Source organism: Lithobates pipiens, unplaced genomic scaffold, assembly GCF_037356315.1.
Source record: "Lithobates pipiens isolate NorthernLeopardFrog02 unplaced genomic scaffold, aLitPip1_a1.2 Scaffold_8, whole genome shotgun sequence".
Classification (NCBI taxonomy): Eukaryota; Metazoa; Chordata; class Amphibia; order Anura; family Ranidae; genus Lithobates; species Lithobates pipiens.
Window position 1 is genome coordinate 557,323,488 of NW_027507903.1, and position 18,649 is coordinate 557,342,136.

At 43.9% G+C, this 18,649-nt stretch overlaps 1 protein-coding gene across 1 annotated transcript in view; it reads left to right on the forward strand.

Annotated features, from left to right (window-relative positions):
* Positions 1–14,171, forward strand: part of LOC143960941 (uncharacterized) — a 34,618-nt gene extending 20,447 nt beyond the window's left edge. Inside the window, exons 5-6 of the mRNA XM_077469978.1 lie at positions 4,196–4,330; positions 14,068–14,171. Coding sequence (XP_077326104.1) covers positions 4,196–4,292 — 97 coding nt within the window. The 3' untranslated portion in view covers positions 4,293–4,330; positions 14,068–14,171. The remainder of the gene's footprint in view (positions 1–4,195; positions 4,331–14,067) is intronic.
* Positions 14,172–18,649: the final 4,478 nt, after the last annotated feature.

The window sequence follows — 18,649 nt, forward strand, 5'->3', positions numbered from 1 at the left end:
TTAGAGGCTTGTCCCAAAAACAGCAAAAAACAAGAAAAATATAGTTCTAGGGTCTTTCTAGGGTGCACAGTCAGGGGTCTTTACCACAGGGCAAACGGGGAAGATGCCCAGGGCCCTTTCACTGTTTGGGGCCCAAAGCAGATCTGCTCCTTAAGCCCATGCGGTGCCCGCAAATCGGAGCTGAAAATTACCACTGTCTGTGGTAAAGACCGCATGTCTATTTGTCACAGAAAGTTATCAGCCGGTATCAGCAAGCACGCACACAGTACTGGGCATCAGTGCCAGTGCTGCATTTGTTTTGATGAAGGAGTGGGCCACGGGTGGGCAGGGCCTTGAGCCCCCTGACGCTCTGCCCCCCCCCCCTCATGCTATGCTGCCTGCAAGTGTGTATGTGATCGGACTCGGAGGAGTGGCTGCGGAGGCCTCGGTAGGCATGAATCTATCTATGGACACAGCTGCCACCCCCTATTCAGGTGCCCGTCCCCTTTTTGGGTGCCTGAATTACAGTGGTGGTGGGGTGTTTTGAAGCACCTGTTTAGAGCCATAGGCTCTAATAAGCGTAAAAAAAAAAGTGACCTGCAAGCACCATGCTGGGCGCTCATAGGTCACTCAGCTGTGTTAGAAAAGCAAATGAATATTCGCTTTCCTAACACTAAACCGCCTCTCTTCCAATCAGGTGCTCGGGTCTGTTACCTGTCACCTGATTGGCTGAAACGACAGGCGCCACTATTGGACGCCTATCGGGATGAGAGGACGGGAGATGAAGACAGCAGGAGATGCACGAAGGGCCCCGCTTGTCGCCATCACCCGCTGCCCCACCACGACAGGGTAGGGGCAGCTGGACTAGACTCTGAATACCATGTTTAGTTTGGGGAATTAGGCACACCCTATTTGGGTTGGTTGTGCAGGGAAGGGGAGAAATGGCATATTCAGTTGTTTTTATAGTTTTAGCCTACTAAGGTATTGTAATCAATGCAATAACAGCAGAAACATGAGCTCTGTCTTACTAGATCAACTCCTCAGAGGTATTATGCATCCGTATGGTTCTTCTATTTCCCTCCTGGGTTCAATGTGCTAAGGTGGCCTGAAAGATTACTTGGTCCTTTAAAACTTTGACTCCCTTAATGATTTAATCCTGGAATGTCATGGGATTGAATCTGAAAATTAAAAGGTCTCTGTTCAATAACATGAAAACCTATCATCCATATATTTGTATCCTACAACAAAAATATCTAATAGGGAGCAGAGTACTCAGTCTTTAAAAGCCATGGGTGGGTCATTATTATCATGCCACCTACTCCTCTTTTGTTAGAGGTGTGAGTGTAATAGTCCACAAGGCCTTATAATTTACGCAGAGAGGGTAAATATGTTTTGATGCATGCGGTCTTTGATAATTTGACAATGGTGCTGGTAGGCCTGTATATCCTGCCACTGACCAGTGTCTTTTTTCTAACTAAGCTGACACACTTGTTTGCATCCTACTCTATGGATAATGTTATTCTTGTAGGAGGTTTCAATATAACTCCTTCTCTGCATCTGGATACATTTTCCCATGATATGAACATGGATTTAGCCTTATTTAAATGTGCACAGGTTTTTGGGTTCACAGATACATGGAGATGGAAACAGCCGCAGTTGAAATGCTATACTTTTCACTCCACTAACAATTCTACCATGTATCACATGGATCTCCTTTATGTATATATACAGTATGTTTTATGCTTCCTCAAGGAATCTCAGACAATGCCTTTATGCTGTTACATATACATACCACAGTGGCCCCTATAGATAGACTCTGAATGACCATGGCCATACAAGACTATTGGTTGGTTAATCAAAAAACATGACTGAATCAGCAGTCATCTGGGATGTCGGCATATCTCCATGGTCATTATCAACTCACTATTGGAAGAATCCATTAGGAATTCAAGTCTATCCTATCTGTGGCTGAAGCTAGAGCTAGTGAGTTGGAATCTTGCTATTCTGATACCAGGGGCATAGGGGTATATAGTGATATTCAGGTGGCTTATTGGGAGGTGATGCAATTCAAACAACAATGTTATACCAATCCTAGAGAATCTTTGAGCAAGGGAGAGAGGATGGGTAAGCTGTTGATGTGGGTTTCTAAAGAACAAACGACCTCAGCACACATAGCTAACATCAGGCATGAAGGAGGAAGACTGTGGGATACTCTAGTAACTTCTAGTAGTGAATTTGAGGACACTAAACTTCCTCTTATTAATGTGAGCAAGAGTCTTTGCCTACTGCAAATACAGTATTGAAGCTTTTCAATAACACATTAGTAGTAAATTCCCTTTAGGTAGAACTGACTGATTTACTAAAGTCTGTGCACTTTGCAAAGTTCAGATGCAGCCTGCAATACAGGCATACCCCACTTTTAAGTACACAATGGGGTTTATTTGCTAAAGCTGGAAAGTGCAAAATCAGGCTCACCTCTGCATAGAAACCAATGAGCTTCCAGGTTGTATTACCAAGGCGTAATTTAACAATCTGGGGTTAAAAGCTCATTGGTTTCTATGCAGAAGTGAGCCTGATTTTGCACTTTCCAGCTTTAGTAAATAAACCCCATTGTGTACTTAAAAGTGGGGTATGCCTGTATATGTGTCGTAATTGCCCCAAGAAGTTTGAAAAAAATCTGGTCGCATTGGGTAAAATTTAGAGACCTCACTCTTTAACAAGGTCTGGATCATGTATTCTTTTTCAAGAGTGCAATGGCTCCTTAATGCGGCGTTACGGAGGAGTCCTTCTAATCTGTAGAAGAGCCTGCTGACCCCTATTTCTCTCAACACTCCCAAACCCTGTTTTGGCTTTTTTCCCTTCTTTTCTTTTACCATTCCTGTTCCTTTTCCTCCCCCTTTTCTTGCCTTTGGCCTTGCTAGAACATGTGACTACTCCAGGAAGAGCCAATTGCCGAGCAGATCCCCCTCCCTCCTTGCATGTCAAAGCCTTCTCCTCTTCTGAGAGTGTCTAATTTATGTTTGTGCTGGCCCAGCTGCTCTACCCCTCACCTCCTTACAAAAACATTTATGTAAGGGGAATACTATGAAGTGCCACTTGGGTGACAGTTCTTAGTCCCCTGGGGCTGCTGAAATCCCATCCAAGATAGCCACACCCAACAGAAGCCTCAGAGCTTTTGGTTATACAAAGGGGGCTTTTACAGGTATATAACATACATATATTACATTAACTGTACATATAATCTTATGGGAAGATTGTTGTTAAAATGAATGGTCTGGCAACAGGGCCTTTTTAATGCCATTTACTGCAGCTGTTTCTACTTGCCTTCTCTTACCTTTCCTGTTACACCATAGCCCTCACTGGGAATTTCTGGCATTATTAATTAGACATATGCATTCGTTTTCGTCCGAATGCATTTTTGTCCGAATTTTGGGTATTTTCGTTATCTTTTCAACAAGCGATAACGAACGTGCCAAAAACCGAAAGATCCGACATAAACAAATGCTTTATTTTCATTTTCGTTGTGCCAACACTTCGATATAGATAGGAGATTCAACATGACGCTGACAATAGCAATCTGTGTCCTTCGAATCTGTGGTCGAATGTGCCTAACCTTAGCTCTGTTAGTTCAAGATTATTCTACAAAGAGAGAAAATATTCGACATAGAGAGAAAAGATTTGACATAGAGGGAAAAGATTCGACATTATAGAGACAATAGCAAAAAAAGGTTGACTCTATTAGTCCAAGATTATTCCATATAGAGAGAAAAGATTCGACATGAAGATTCGATGAAGCAGTCGCCGCAATGGACATTTATGGTCAAATGCTCCGCTCATAGGCTATAGAAGAATTCTAATGTTGGTTGACTAGTAATAATAATTAATAAATATAATTATTACTAGTGTCATACAACATTAGAATTCTACTATAGCTTGTAGGCGGAACATTCGACCTGAAATGTACGATTGCGGCGTCGTACAGTTTAGCTGCTCCGTCGAATCTTCTTAGAACATTTGACAGACACCATAAGCCTTCAATGACAGATTCAACCTTAATTATTTCGGATTTCCGGACGAATGCATTTTTTAAGGAAACAAAATAAATAAAAACAAATTTTGTTTACTAAATAAATGTATTTTTCGAAAGAAAAGGAAATTTCCAAAACAAAATATTTCATGTCTATTGTTTAGGTGATTTTTTTCTAATGTCTTTCAGCTTGGATGCTACGTCAGATTTTATTAAAGAACAGCAAAAAACAAAAGCGAACAACAAGAAACAACAGTCAGACAATCCCAAGCAATCCAAACAATAATCTAGCTTCAATAAATTTAAATGGCCCAAAGCTACCAGGTAAGAAAATCTCTCTATCTTTATTTTTCTTTTCAGGATGAAGCTAGGTGGAAGCTCTTTTTAACCAAATTTAAGAATTAAAGTGGTTGTAAACCCTTACAAACCACTTTGACCTACAGGTAAGCCTAGATTAAGGCTTACCTGTAGATCCAAGAAATATCTCCTAAATCTATACGGTTTAGGAGATATTTACCTGAAGACAGCCACCGCTGTCTACAGCGCATGCACCATAGACAGCGGTGAGCAGGCGCACTGGGTAAGCCGCAGATCACGGCGATATGCCACGAGTGTCGGCTCCCGTGCGCATGCGCGGGAGTGACGTCATCGCTGCTCCGGCGAATCACAGCGCCGGAGCAGCGAGACCCATGGAGACCCACCAAGAAGATGGACGCTCGAAACTACAGGGGACAGCAGTGACTTCGCTGGCTCCTGTGTCAGGTAAGTGACACATAATGGACTACTAAGCGATGCATAGTAGTCCATTATGCTTTACCTTTGCAGGGAATCAAAGAGGAAATAAACCCATCAGGGTTTACTTCCTCTTTAATAAAATGCCTCTAAATATCATTAATAGCATAAATTAGTTAGTGTAGTTTATGGAACTCTGTGCTTTTATCAGGGTAATGACTCCCTCTATTTTTCAGTCTTAAATAGCTATTGAAAAGGGTGCCCTCATGACACTGCCACTTTCTACAGTGCTGTGTAAACAGGCAGACCAAGAGGAGGGATAATTATTCAGCTGTATGTTTATTTTTCAGCTTCAGTTACTAAGCTTAGTAAACGTCAGGGCTTTTTATGGCAGACTTCCTCCAGCCCTACAGTTCTCATTGGCCCTCTTATGTCTCATCACCCCCCACCCTCCTGACAAACTCTCACGAGAGTGAGAGACAGAGCTGTGCATAGCCTAGGCTAATGAGTAGACAAGAAACAGGAAGTGGGCTGTATAAGGTATTTACTGGCAGAAAAAAAAGTTTTACTATCCAAAGTTAAAACAACGGCGGAGGATTTAATAGATGGAAAGATGAAAAAATTACTGAAGTTAAACTTTAAGGCAAAACTTTTAGTTTTGGATAGAGTGGAAATAGATTAGAACATTAATCATTTTTTTTTTTTTATTATTTATGTGCCCCTGTTAGCCCCTGTACACACGGTCGGACATTATGCCAACCAAATCCGTCGGATTTTGTCCGTCGGACTTTGCCCGTTGGATCTTGTCTGAAACTGTTGCATACACACGGTCGGACTAAGTTGTCGAAAAATCTGATCATTCAGAACGTGATGACGTAATTTAGTTACGATGGGACTAGTAGCCAATAGCTTTGATGTAGGAATTTGATCTGAGCATGCGTGGCACTTGGTCCGATCAAAATTCTCTACACATGATCGGATTAGGTCCGATCGAACCAGTTGGTCGGGAAATATTTCCAACATGTTGGAAAATTGGGTCCGACGGAGATTCGGATGGAATCAGTCCGATGCATACCACACACATTCGGATTATCCGACGACACGGTCCGATAAGACGCATTACGACGGATTCTCCGACCGTGTGTACAAGGCTTTAGGGAGATTCACCCTGATTTTGCCTGTTTACCATTATCATTGAAAGTAAAAGAAAATTTTAAGTTTTGAGTTGTGTTTATGGTGTTTATAGTAGGTGAGGTTGAAAAAAGACACAAGTATATCAAGTCCAACCTATGTGTGTGATTATATGTCAGTATTACATTGTATATCCCTGTATGTTGTGGTCGTTCAGGTGCTTATCTAATAGTTTTTTTAAACTATCAATGCCCCCCACTGAGACTGCCGCCTGTGGAAGGGAATTCCACATCCTTGCTGCTCATACAGTAAAGAACCCTCTACGTAGTTTAAGGTTAAACCACTTTTCATCTAATTTTAATGAGTGGCCACATGTCTTATTAAACTTCCTTTCACAGAAAAGTTTTATCCCTATTGTAGGGGCACTGGTACGGTATTTGTAAATTGAAATCATATCCCCTCTCAAGCATCTCTTCTCCAGAGAGAATAAGTTCAGTGCTCGTAACCTTTCTTCATAACTAATGTCTACCATTCCCTTTATTAGCTTTGTTGCCCTTCCCTGTACTCGCTCCATTTCCAGCACATCTTTCCTGAGGACTGGTGCCCAGAACTGGACAGCATACTCCAGGTGCGGCCGGATCAGATTCTTGTAGAGCGGGAGAATTATTGCTTTATCTCTGGCGTTAATCCCCTTGTTAATGCATGCAAATTTTCTGTTTGCTTTGTTAGCAGCAGCTTGGCAATGCATGCCATTACTGAGCCTATCATCTACTAGGACCTCTAGGTGCTTTTCCATCCTGGATTCCCCCAGAGGTTCTCCTCCCAATGAGTAGATGACATTCATATTTTTGACAACCAAATGCATTCTTTTACATTTTTCTACATTAATCCATTTGCCATGTAGTTGCCCACCCCATTAATTTGTTAAGATCTACTTGCAAGGTTTCCACATCCTGCGGAGAAGTTATTGCCCTGCTTAGCTTAGTATCGTCCGCAAATACAGAGATTGAACTATTCACCCCATCCTCCAGGTCATTTATTAACAAATTAAAGGGGTTGTAAATGTAAATGTTTTTTCACCTTAATGCATTCTATGCATTAAGGTGAAAAAACATCTGACAGTGCCTGCGCCCCCAGCCCCCCCCCGTTTTACTTACCTCACCCCTTGAAAGTCCCGCGCTCGTCCCCCGACGTCCTTTCCACCGTTCAGCCTGGCCGCTGATTGGTTGGAGTGGATGGATGGAAAGCAGCGCAGCCATTGGCTCGTGCTGCTGTCAATCACATCCACTGACGCGGAGCGCCGGGGGGCGGGGCCGTGTGATACAGCAAACGGCTATGGCCGTCGGCTGTATCACGGGAGCGCGCCCGCAGATGCTTCTCACCATGCGAGGGAGCTCGCATGAACGTGAGAAGCACCTGTGGGAGGAAGCCGAGACAGCCTCCGAGGGACCCCAGAAGAGCAGGTTCGGGGCCACTCTGTGCAAAACGAGCTACACAGTGGAGGTAAGTAAAACATGTTTGTTATTTAAAAAAGAAAAAAAAATCACTTTACAATCCCTTTAAATAGGATTGGTACCAGGACAGAACCTTGGGGGTTGAAATCAGGACACTAATAGAGGGGATGCTAGTTCTGATGAACCCGGTGACAAACTGGGATTTTCTGTCACTTCCTGTTTTGGCTATGGGACAAAAATTTAAGGGAAATCTCACCAATGGGCACGTACAGGCAAAATCACCTACCTGTACGTTGCCCTTTAAGAGGCGGTGGGGGCAGGCCCACGCGCCGCGGTGGCGTGCTTGCGCGCCAGCGGGAAGCTCCGTGAGTCTGGTCGCAGGTCCCGTGGAGAGGAAAAATGGGGAGATGCTGAAGTAAACAAGCGTCTCCCTGTTTTGCCTAGCAACAGTGTAACAGATCTCTGCTCCCTGTGATTGGAGCAGAGATCAGTGATCTGTAAAACACAGCCACGCCCCCCACAGTTTGCAACACGCCCCTAGGACACACTTAACCCCTACGCTGCCACCTAGTGGTTAACCCCTTCACTGAAAGTTTAATTTACACAGGAATCAGTGCATTTGTATAGCACTGATTGCTATATAAATGACAATGGTCCCAAAAATGTGGGCTGAAGTGGTTAAACATTTATCTTTTCTGCAGAAAATGTTGTTGACCTTGTGGCTAGTGCTTAGGCATTTATTTAAGTGATGTCTGGTGAAGCGCAGCATCAGAGTTGATTGCCCTTTATGTGAGATCTTCAGATATGTGTCAAGCACTGAATGAAACTTAAAGCGCAAGTTCACCTTCAGCACAGTGCTTATTGTTAATAGGGGCCCCTTATCTGGAACATAGGAAGTTTGGTGAACTAATCCTTTAACCACTTCCCGACCGGTGCATGCTGATGTACGTCGGCAGAATGGCACGGACAGGCATATTGGCGTACAGGTACGTCCAATTTTAAATATTGGCGTACAGGTACGTCCAATTTTAAATATGTGTCAAGCACTGAATGAAACTTAAAGCGTAAGTTCACCTTCAGCACAGTGCTTATTGTTAATAGAGGCCCCTTATCTGGAACATTGGAAATTTGGTGAACTAATCCTTTAACCACTTCCCGTGATTGGAGCAGAGATCAGTGTTCACTAAAAGAAAGCACAGCCCCCAGCAGTTAGTAACACACCCCTAGGAACACTTAACCCCTACACTGCCACCCACTGGTTAACCTTATTTACAAAGGAATCACTGCATTTGTATAGCAGTGATTGCTGTATAAATGACAATGGTCCCAAAAATGTGTCAAAAATGTCTGATGTGTCCGCTATAATGTCGCAGTCACAATAAAAATCGCTAATCGCTGCCATTACTAGTAAAAAAATAAATTATTAATAAAAATGCCATAAAACTATCACCTATTTTGTAAACGCTATAACTTTTGCGCAAACCAATCAATAATCGCTTATTGCGATTTTTTTACCAAAAATATGTAGAAGAATACGTATCGGCCTAAACTGAGGGAAAAAATGTTTTTTTATATATTTTTGGGGGATATTTATTATAACAAAAAATAAAAAATAATGCGTTTTTTTCAAAATTGTCGCTATGTTTTTGTTTATAGTGCAAAAAATAAAAACCGCAGGGATGATCAAATACCACCAAAAGAAAACTCTATTTGTGGGAAAAAAAGGACGTCAATTTTGTTTGGGAGCCACGTCGCAAGACCGCGCAATGGTCAGTTAAAGCGACGCAGTGCCGAATCACAAAAAGTGGTCTGGTCTTTGGCCAGCAAAATGGTCCGGGGATGAAGTGGTTAAAGTGATATTAAAAACATAGCTCTCAACTGTCCCTGATTTCGAGGGATTGTCCCTGATTTGGAGCAATGTCCCTCTGTCCCTCTTTTGTCCCTCATTTTGGTCTGATCTATATAGATGTATATAAAATGCACCTTTTATCTTTCAAAAAAGTGTTTCCCAGTGTTAAACCATTCGTCCAAATTCTAAATTGCTGCATTTGTAAATTTTAAAAGACAATATAAAGGAATAGTAGAGGTAAAAAAAAACCCTTGTGGATTTAATTAACCTTGTTTTGGTTAAAGTGGTTCTGCACCTTTAAAAAAAACATTAAAAGCCAGCAGCTACAAATATTGCAGCTGCTGACTTTTAATAAATTGACACTTACCTGTCCCAGGGTCCAGCGATGTCGGCGGCAGATGACAAGCGATCGATCATCTATCTGCTGCCCCCGCCACCATCCTCTGTCAGGGAATCGGGAAGTGAAGCATTGCGGCTTCACTGCCCGGTTCCCTGTGCATGCGCGAGTCGCGCTGCGCGTCTCTGCTGGTCCCCGCTGTGTCCTGGGAACTGTGTGTTTCCCAGAACACAACGGGTGGGTGGGTTATCTGCGGCGGTCTGCGGGGGTCTTGTCCCGGAAGTGGGTGCAGATACCTGGATTATCCAGGTAACTGCACCCCCCTCCCCCCTGAAAGGTGCCGATTGTGGCACCGGAGGGGGGAAGGGATCCGATGAGCAGAACTTCCACTTCAGGATGGAGGACCGCTTTAATTCTCCTTTAAGGGGGTGTAGCAGGAGGCGTGTCCTATGCCTACATATGTTTGCTAGTAGGTGTCCCTCATTTCCATTTCAAAATGTTGGGAGCCTGTCTGCAGGGAAACATAAGCAGGATGAGCTTCTGGTCCTCTGCTGCTGGTCGCAGCCTTTGAAATAGTGTAAGGGCCAGTTCACACCAGACGCAGTTCCGTTCAGTTCCGTGTGCTTTTTTTTCTGCACTAAAAATGCATGCACAGTGTTTTCCATGTATTCCAATGGCTCTAGTTCACACCATGCAGTCAGTTTCTAGTGCAGAAACTGACCAGAAACTGAATGCATGGTGTGAACTAGAGCCATTGGAATACATGGAAAACACTGTGTATGCATTTTGTGCAGGAAAAAAAGCGCACAAAACTGCACGGAATGGCATCTAGTGTGAACTGGCCCTAAAAAAAAAAAAAAGCTTTTGGAATATAGTAAAACTACATATATAAATACTATAAATAACCTGTTTTATATTGGCATACAAATATATATTTGAAATGAAATCTGTATTATTTTTTGCCAATAACATGGTGTGCATGGATTTCTGCCAGTCACTGTCTGTGTCATACCCCTCCAGCCTGTGCCTTAAAATAACAGAGAGGTGAAGCCTCCAATAATCTAATTGTAATATCCTGCTCCCATTGTTTTTAGCTGGTTAGTGGGCATGGAGGAGGAGGAGGGAAGGAGTGGGCTGTCATTTACCACTGTGTATATGCCCACATGTGTGGCTCTATAGTCACATGGGCTGCTCAGATGTAATAGGAAGGAAATGTTCAGCATAGAACCTCACTGAAAAACTGAGCATGTGCAGAGTTGCCACCACAGCTGCAAAACCCCTAGCTTAATTAGGAACATCAACAGAAAGGGGTGATAGAGAGCAGCAGGATCGACCAGGTTTTTTGCAGAATACAGAAAACGAATCTTATAGTGAATGAGTATGAACAGCATGTAATACACCATGTATTGGTAATTCTTTAGAATGTGGGTTTAGTGGTACTTTAACCACTTGCTTACTGGGCACTTAAACCCCCCTCCTGCCCAGACCAATTTTCAGCTTTCAGCGCTGATGCACTTTGAATGACAATTGCGCGGCCATACAATACTGTACCCAAATTAAAATTTTATCATTTTTTTTCCCACAAATAGAGCTTTCTTTTGATGGTATTTAATTACAGCTGGGAGTTTTATTTTTTGCTAAACAAAAAAAATGCAAAATAAAAAAAAAAAAAAAATCATGTATAATAGTTTGTTATAAAATTTTGCAAACAGGTCATTTTTCTCCTTCATTGAAATGCGCTGATGAGGCGGCACTGATAGGCTGCACTGGTGGGCACTGATAGGCTGCATTGGTGGGCACTGATAGGCTGCACTGGTGGGCACTGATAGGCACAGTTAAGGTGGCACTAATAGGCACAGATAAGGTGGCACCGATAGGCACAGATAAGACGGCACTGATGGGCAAAGATGGGCACAGATAAGATGGCACTGATGGGTGACACTGATGGGTGGCATGGATGGGTGGCACGGATGGGTGTCACTAAGGGGCACTGATAGGTACCACTGATAGATGGGACTGATGGGCACTGATAGGTGGCACTGATAGGTGGCTCTGATAGGTGGCACTGCTGGGCACTGATGGGCGGCACTGATGGGCCCTGTTAGATGACACTGATGGGCACGGATATGTAACACTGGGATGCAGCACTGTTGTTGAGGCAGATTGTGGGCACTGATGGGTGGCACTGTGGGCACTGATGGGTGGAACTGTGGGTACTGATGGGTGGCACTGTGGGCACTCATCAGTGGCACTGTGGGCACTGATGGGTGGCACTATGGGCACTGATGGGTGGCACTGATGGGGGGCACTTTTTTATTATTTGGGTGGCACTGGCAGGGGGCAGGTGGGCACTGATAAGCTGGCCGTGATCGGGACTTATGTCCCGATCAGGGCCGCCGGTGATCGGCTTTTTTTTTTCTCCTTGCGCTGTTAGCGCGAGGAGCAAAAATAGCCGATTACCGGCTCTGTTGTGTCACATGATCAGCTGTCATTGGCTGACAGCTGATCACGTGGTAAGGGGTCGGGATCGACCCCTTGCTCCGATCTGTGATCAGGCGAGTCTCATAGACTCGCTGATCACAGAGCGCCGCGCGCGCCCCTCAGGGGGCGCGCAGGCCGCTCATGCACGGGACGACGTCAATAGACGTAGTCTCGGCAAAGCAGGTCCGCGCTGTAGCCGTCATTCGGCTATAGCGCGGATCTCAAGCTGTTAAATCAGCAATTTCTTCAGGAAAGTTAATTATTTCAGCATTTATATTATTCTTTATTTATCCATTTGAGCAAAATTGTTAACATATTTTATTTATTTTAACAGTCATTACAGTAAGGCTGGGGTCACACTGCCACACGGAGCGGCTCACAGCAGGGGTCCGATGTGTCCCCGCTCACCATTTCAAGTCTGATTTCAGCCTGAATTTTTGGCTGAATTCAGACCTGAAACAGTCCAGAAGACGCACACAGGGCTCCTGTGCAATTCGCACCAGAGCCGCTCCAGAGATGTATGAACTGGCTCTGTAGAGAGCTGGTCACAATCTCCTGACATGCGAATTGGATGCTGAGAATCCCACATCTAATTCAAAATAGTATGAATCCAGCCTCACAGTTGTTTGAGCAACTTTCTGTTTAAAAAAAAAAAGTGCTTGAGGTCCTAATACTTTATAAGAACGGACAAGTCTGAAGCATATTTTTTTGCTAATAAATCCTATTTCCATCCATCCATCTTCATTTTTTCCAACTCCTTAACATGGTTACATATTTATTTTTAACCACTTCAACCCCGGAAGATTTTACCCCCTTCCTGACCAGAGCACTTTTTGCGATTCGGCACTGCGTCGCACCCAAACAAAATTGACGTTCTTTTTTCCCCACAAATAGAGCTTTCTTTTGGTGGTATTTGATCACCTCCGCGGTTTTTATTTTTTGCGCTATAAACAATTTGAAAAAAAAACGCAATATTTTTAACTTTTTGCTATAAGTAGCAAAAATATATATAAACATTTTTTTTTCCTCAGTTTAGGCCGATACGTATTCTTCTACATATTTTTTTTTAAATAAAAACAAAAAATATGATTTTTTTTTTTTTTTTACTAGTAATGGCGGCAATCTGCATTTTTTATCGGGACTGCGACATTATGACAGAAACGTCAGATGATTGTGACACATTTTTGGGACCATTAGCATTTTTACAGAGATCAGTGATATAAAAATGCACTGGCAGGAAAGGGGTTGACACTAGGGGGCGATCAAGGGGTTAATGTGTTCCCTAGTGTGTGTTCTAACTGAAGGGGGAAGGGGACTGTGTAGGTGAAGAGATAGATCGCTGTTCATACTCCATATGAACAGACAATCTCCGTAGATTTGGCGGGTAGGGGCGACGTACCTCTCTTTTCTCCTCCTTCCCTGTCTTCTCCCCCCCCCCCCTTTTTTTTTTTTCCTCTCTCACTTTTTCAAGGGAGGAGAGGGGAACAAAAGAAGGAAAGGGGTTGCTATGGGGAATTGATAATGTTTTTTGTTTGTCTATAAAATTGGCAGGAATACATTATGTTGTTTCTTTTCGTCGTTGTCCAATAGAATATGCTGTGGTTAGAAAGTGTTCTTTATATGTAATTATATGTAAACATTACTAATAACCTATGTTATGTATTCCTGCAAAGAAATAAAGAATAATAAAAAAAAAAGAACAGACTATCTGTCACTTCTCCCCTCAGAGAACCGGAACTTGTTTACACACACAGATCCCGGTTCTCCGTGTACCCCGAGTGATCGCTGAAGCCCGGCGGTGATTGCGGCCGCCGGGCACTCGCATTGGCCCCTAGTGGCCACAGGGCGAAGCGACGTTACATAATGTCGTTTCGCCCAGCCGTGCCATTCTGCCGTAGTACAACTGCGGTTGTTGGTCGGCAAGTGGTTAAATAACTCTTATATAACCAAACTTATATTTTATGTTTAATGCTTATTAAAGTCAAACATCTACGAAACGGAGCTAATGTATAAAAAAATTTATATGTATAAAAAATGATGCTGTTTTTTTAATATGTAATCTCTATTTATTAAACAGAACAGTCATGGGAAGACAAAAAATGGAAATACAGCCATCTAGACACATTTTGGACTCTACCGCTTGGACTCTTTATTAGCACAATAAAACGGCATGTTGCCAAATGTTTCGACTCCAGTTTTTCCTTTTTTTTTAAAGTTAGCATGTGATTTCTAAAAGGGATTTCCCTGACTGCATACAAACCTTTTTATCATACCGTACTTGGAAGGTAAACAAAAGCAAATACTCTTGCACATAAGTGTGATGCCCGGGTGATCTAATGTTCAAGGGATAATTTCTCAGGCCTTGCTGCCCTCCAGAAAATTTAGTGACTCTCATGTCCCTAAAGAATCTTTATTGCAGACCCAACTTTTTTCCTTCTTCATCACAACTTTGTATCCCACAAAACCTTTAAGCACTTGATTCCTGTTCACCTGATTGATGCCGCAATCAACTGTCCCTGCCACTTTGAGGCTCCCAAATAGTCCTCCTGTAAGCCTCTGGATAACGGAAATAAAATACTGTGGATAAAACATGGAATCCTTATCTCGTTCCTAGAACTTCTTTCTATTGGAATGAATTTATATACCTTTGGGTGGACTCCAGGGCCCAGGAAGAGCAATAACTCCAGGCCCCATCCTCTCTTTGCCTCTCTTTCCTACCCTTTTACACATTTCTTCCTCCCTGTTTTATTTATTTACGTTTACCTACTTCTTTCCCCCATACACTTCCCAGCTTCATTCCTCTTGCCACCTTCTAAATACAAAGAGAAATAAAGAAAAGAGGGCGCTTCGGCCTGGTGCATTATCCTTAATAAATTTATTGATAAAAACAGATTAAAAACTACTCACAAACATGTGAAGATAAATTTCTTTGTGAAATACTCCTAATGATGGCAATTGGTCTAAATATCGACAGCCTCCAGATAGTACAGGAGAGGACATCAGGACCACTGCTGTCTGACGCGTTTCAAAGGAAGAAGGTATCCTCTACTCTATCTGGAGACCATCGATACTTAGACTACGTGTAACCACACCAGCCCAGGGCCTCCACATCCAGCATCTTCACCTCCAAGATCGTCTGAGACCAGCCTTCCGGACAGCTGCTGCAATAATTAGTGTGCATAACCAAAGTATTTCTGCTCAGACTGTCAGAAACCATCTCAAGGAAGCGCATCTGCATGATCATTGTCCTCATCGGCGTCTCGACCTGACTGCAGTTTGTCGTCGTAACCGACTTGAGTGGGCAAATGCTCACATTCGATGGCATCTGGCACTTTGGAGAGGTGTTCTCTTCACGGATGAATCTCGGTTTTCACTGTACAGGGCAGATGGCAGGCAGCGTGTATGGTGTTGTGTGGGTGAGTGGTTTGCTGATGTCAACGTTGTGGATCAAGTGGCCCATGGTGGTGGTGGGGTTATGGTATGGGCAGGCATATGCTATGGACAACGAACACAGGGGCATTTTATTGATGGCATTCTGATTGCACATATATACCATGACGAGATCCTGAGGCCCATTCTTGTGCCATTCATCCGCGACTATCACCTTATGTTGCAGCATAATAATGCACGGCCCCATGTTGCAAGGACCTGTACACAATTCTTGGAAGCTGAAAATATCCCAGTTCTGGCATGGCCAGCATACTCACCGGACATGTCACCCATTGAGCATGTTTGGGATGCTCTGAATTGGCGTATAGGACAGAGTGTTCCAGTTCCTGTCAATATCCAGCAATTTTGCACAGCCATTGAAGAGGAATGGACCAACATTTCACAGGCCACAATCAACAACCTGATCAACTCTATGTGAAGGAGATGTGCTGCACTGCTTGAGGCAAGTGGTGGTCACACCAGATACTCACTGATTCTCGGACCCCCCCCCCCCCCCCAATATAGTAAAACTGCACATTTTAGAGTGGTCTTTTTTGTGGCCAGCCTAAGGCCCAAAGCATCTTGCCCTTGAGCCCCCCTGTTCTGCAAATAGTTGATAAGTCGATTCGAGAGGGCCCAAGAAAATGTTTGCCCAAGGTCCAATAAATATTAAAGATGGCCCTGCTGGTGACTGCCTTTTTTTTCCAATGTTTTCATATGTTCTTATCTGAATATATGAATATACGGCTTGGTGACACTGTTTTACAGAATTGCCATTTGTGCTCTTTCACAACATATCAGAAGTGCAACTATACTGAATGCATGATCCATCAGTTATTTCCATCTGGAACCCATATTTGCCTTTGATCTGTGGGTCCAGCTTGTGAAAACAACCATTGTTGTACTATTACTGATGGCCTGCAGTGTAAAGCATTCAGCTTCTGTTGGATGCACGGGATTCAAGCACATTGTCATACAAGTGTACATTTGTGTATTTGCAAGCAGTTACATCAAACATCACATTTGAAGTCGAAGATTTGAGCTAAACATTATATGTTCATGTTGTAAAGTGCTGAGCAAACTGTTGGCGCTATATAAAACCTGTATAATAATAAGAATGTTGGATGTCACATTGGACTTTTCTGTATTTGTCCATGATATATTGAACTATATTGAGGCTAAAGGTCTGTTTTATGGGGAGCTTCACTTGGTGTAATCGAAACTCTCCCTCCTGATCTCACATGTTGAGCACTTATTAACTTGATTTTCATTTAACGTATGTTTAATAAATCCTACAGAAATTCTAGCTTGGGATCATAAGTCACATTATCATCGATGTTATCTTCTAATCTCCTTTATGAGTATTGCTGTAGCAGCAAATCATCTTCAATAAAGTTCTACTATGAGTGATACTATGGTCATCAGGGATGATTGCTAGGATACACATGGGTTGATTTACTAAAACTGCAGAGTGCAAAGTCTGGTGCAGCTGTGTATGGTAGCCAATCAGTTTCTAACGTCACCTTGTTCAGTTAAGTTTTGCCCAAAAAAACTAGAAGCTGATTGGTTTCTATGTACACCTGCACCAAATTTTGCACTCTTGGTGGTTTTAGTAAATCAACCGAACTGTGTAACTGATGTGGTAAAAAAAAGACCTACTGGAAATATCTTCTCATTTTAACCACTTGCTTACTGGGCACTTAACCACTTGCCGACCGCCGCACGACGATATACGTCGGCAGAATGGCACGGGCAGGCATATGGGCGTATATATAAGTCCCTGCCTGCCCGCGGGTGGGGGGCCCGATCGGGCCCCCCCCTGGTGCCTGCGGCGGTCGGCATTCCTTCGAGAGCGATCCGGGATGAGGGGGCGGCCATTCATTCATGGCCACCCCCTCGCGATCGCTCTCGACGAATGGAAATCCTTCGTGACATCACTTCCTCTCCTGTAATGTAAACACAGGAGAGGAAGTGATGTATTCTCTCCTCCGTGTCGGTATTTTTCGTTCCGGCACCGAGGAGAGAGGTTCGGTGAGTTGCACCAACACACCACACATACAGTAGAACATGCCAGGCACACTCACACCCCCCCTTTACCCCCCGATCACCCCCCCAATTACCCCTGCCCCCCCAGTCACAGTGACACCAATTGCTTTTTATTTTTTTTTTGCATTGGTGTCATTTGTGACTGTAATAACTGTTAGGGCAGTTAGGGTTAGTCCCCTTTAGTTCTAAGGTACCCCCCTAACCCCCCCCCCAATAAAGGTTTAACCCCGTGATCACCCCCCGTCGCCAGTGTCACTAAGGCTGGGTTCACATTGCAGCGGTTTGAGAACGGATGTGATTCGCACCGCACTGCAGTGCAAATCACATCCGATCTCTGTGCGATTCGAGTTCAGCCATACAGATAGTATGGCTGAATTCGTGTCGCACCCGCCGCACCCGCCGCAAACTCGCACGGGACCCTTTTTTTGGTCCGCAGCAGAATCGGATCGCATGGGTGTTCACACCATGCGATCCGAGTTTGCAGATCGCACTGCGATATGCGAACTGATCTGGGGGTGTCATTAACATTTCACTGACACTCCCAGCAGTTCGCATAGGGCAGTGTGAACTGCCGCCGGGAGGCATGCGATGCGGGAACCCGCCGCGGATTCGTGGCGTTCCCGCATCGCTCCAGTGTGAACCCAGCCTAATAAGCGATCATTTTTCTGATCGCTGTATTAGTGTCACAGGTGACGCTAGTTAGGCAGGTAGGTATTTAGGTTCGCCGCAACTTTTTATAGCGCCAGGGACCCCCATATACTACCGCATAAAGCCCCCTGATTGCCCCCTAGTTAACCCTTTCACCAGTGATCACCATATAACTGTTACAGGTGACGCTGGTTGGTTAGTTATTTTTTTATAGTTTCAGGGCACCCGCCATTTATTACCTAATAAAGGTTTAACCCCCTGATCACCCGGCGGGTGTCATTTGTGACTGTAATAACTGTTAGGGCAGTTAGGGTTAGCCCCCTTTAGTTCTAAGGTACCCCCCTAACCCCCCCAATAAAGGTTTAACCCCGTGATCACCCCCGTCGCCAGTGTCACTAATGCTGGGTTCACATTGCAGCGGTTTGAGAACGGATGTGATTCGCACCGCACTGCAGTGCAAATCACATCCGATCTCTGTGCGATTCGAGTTCAGCCATACAGATAGTATGGCTGAATTCGTGTCGCACCCGCCGCAC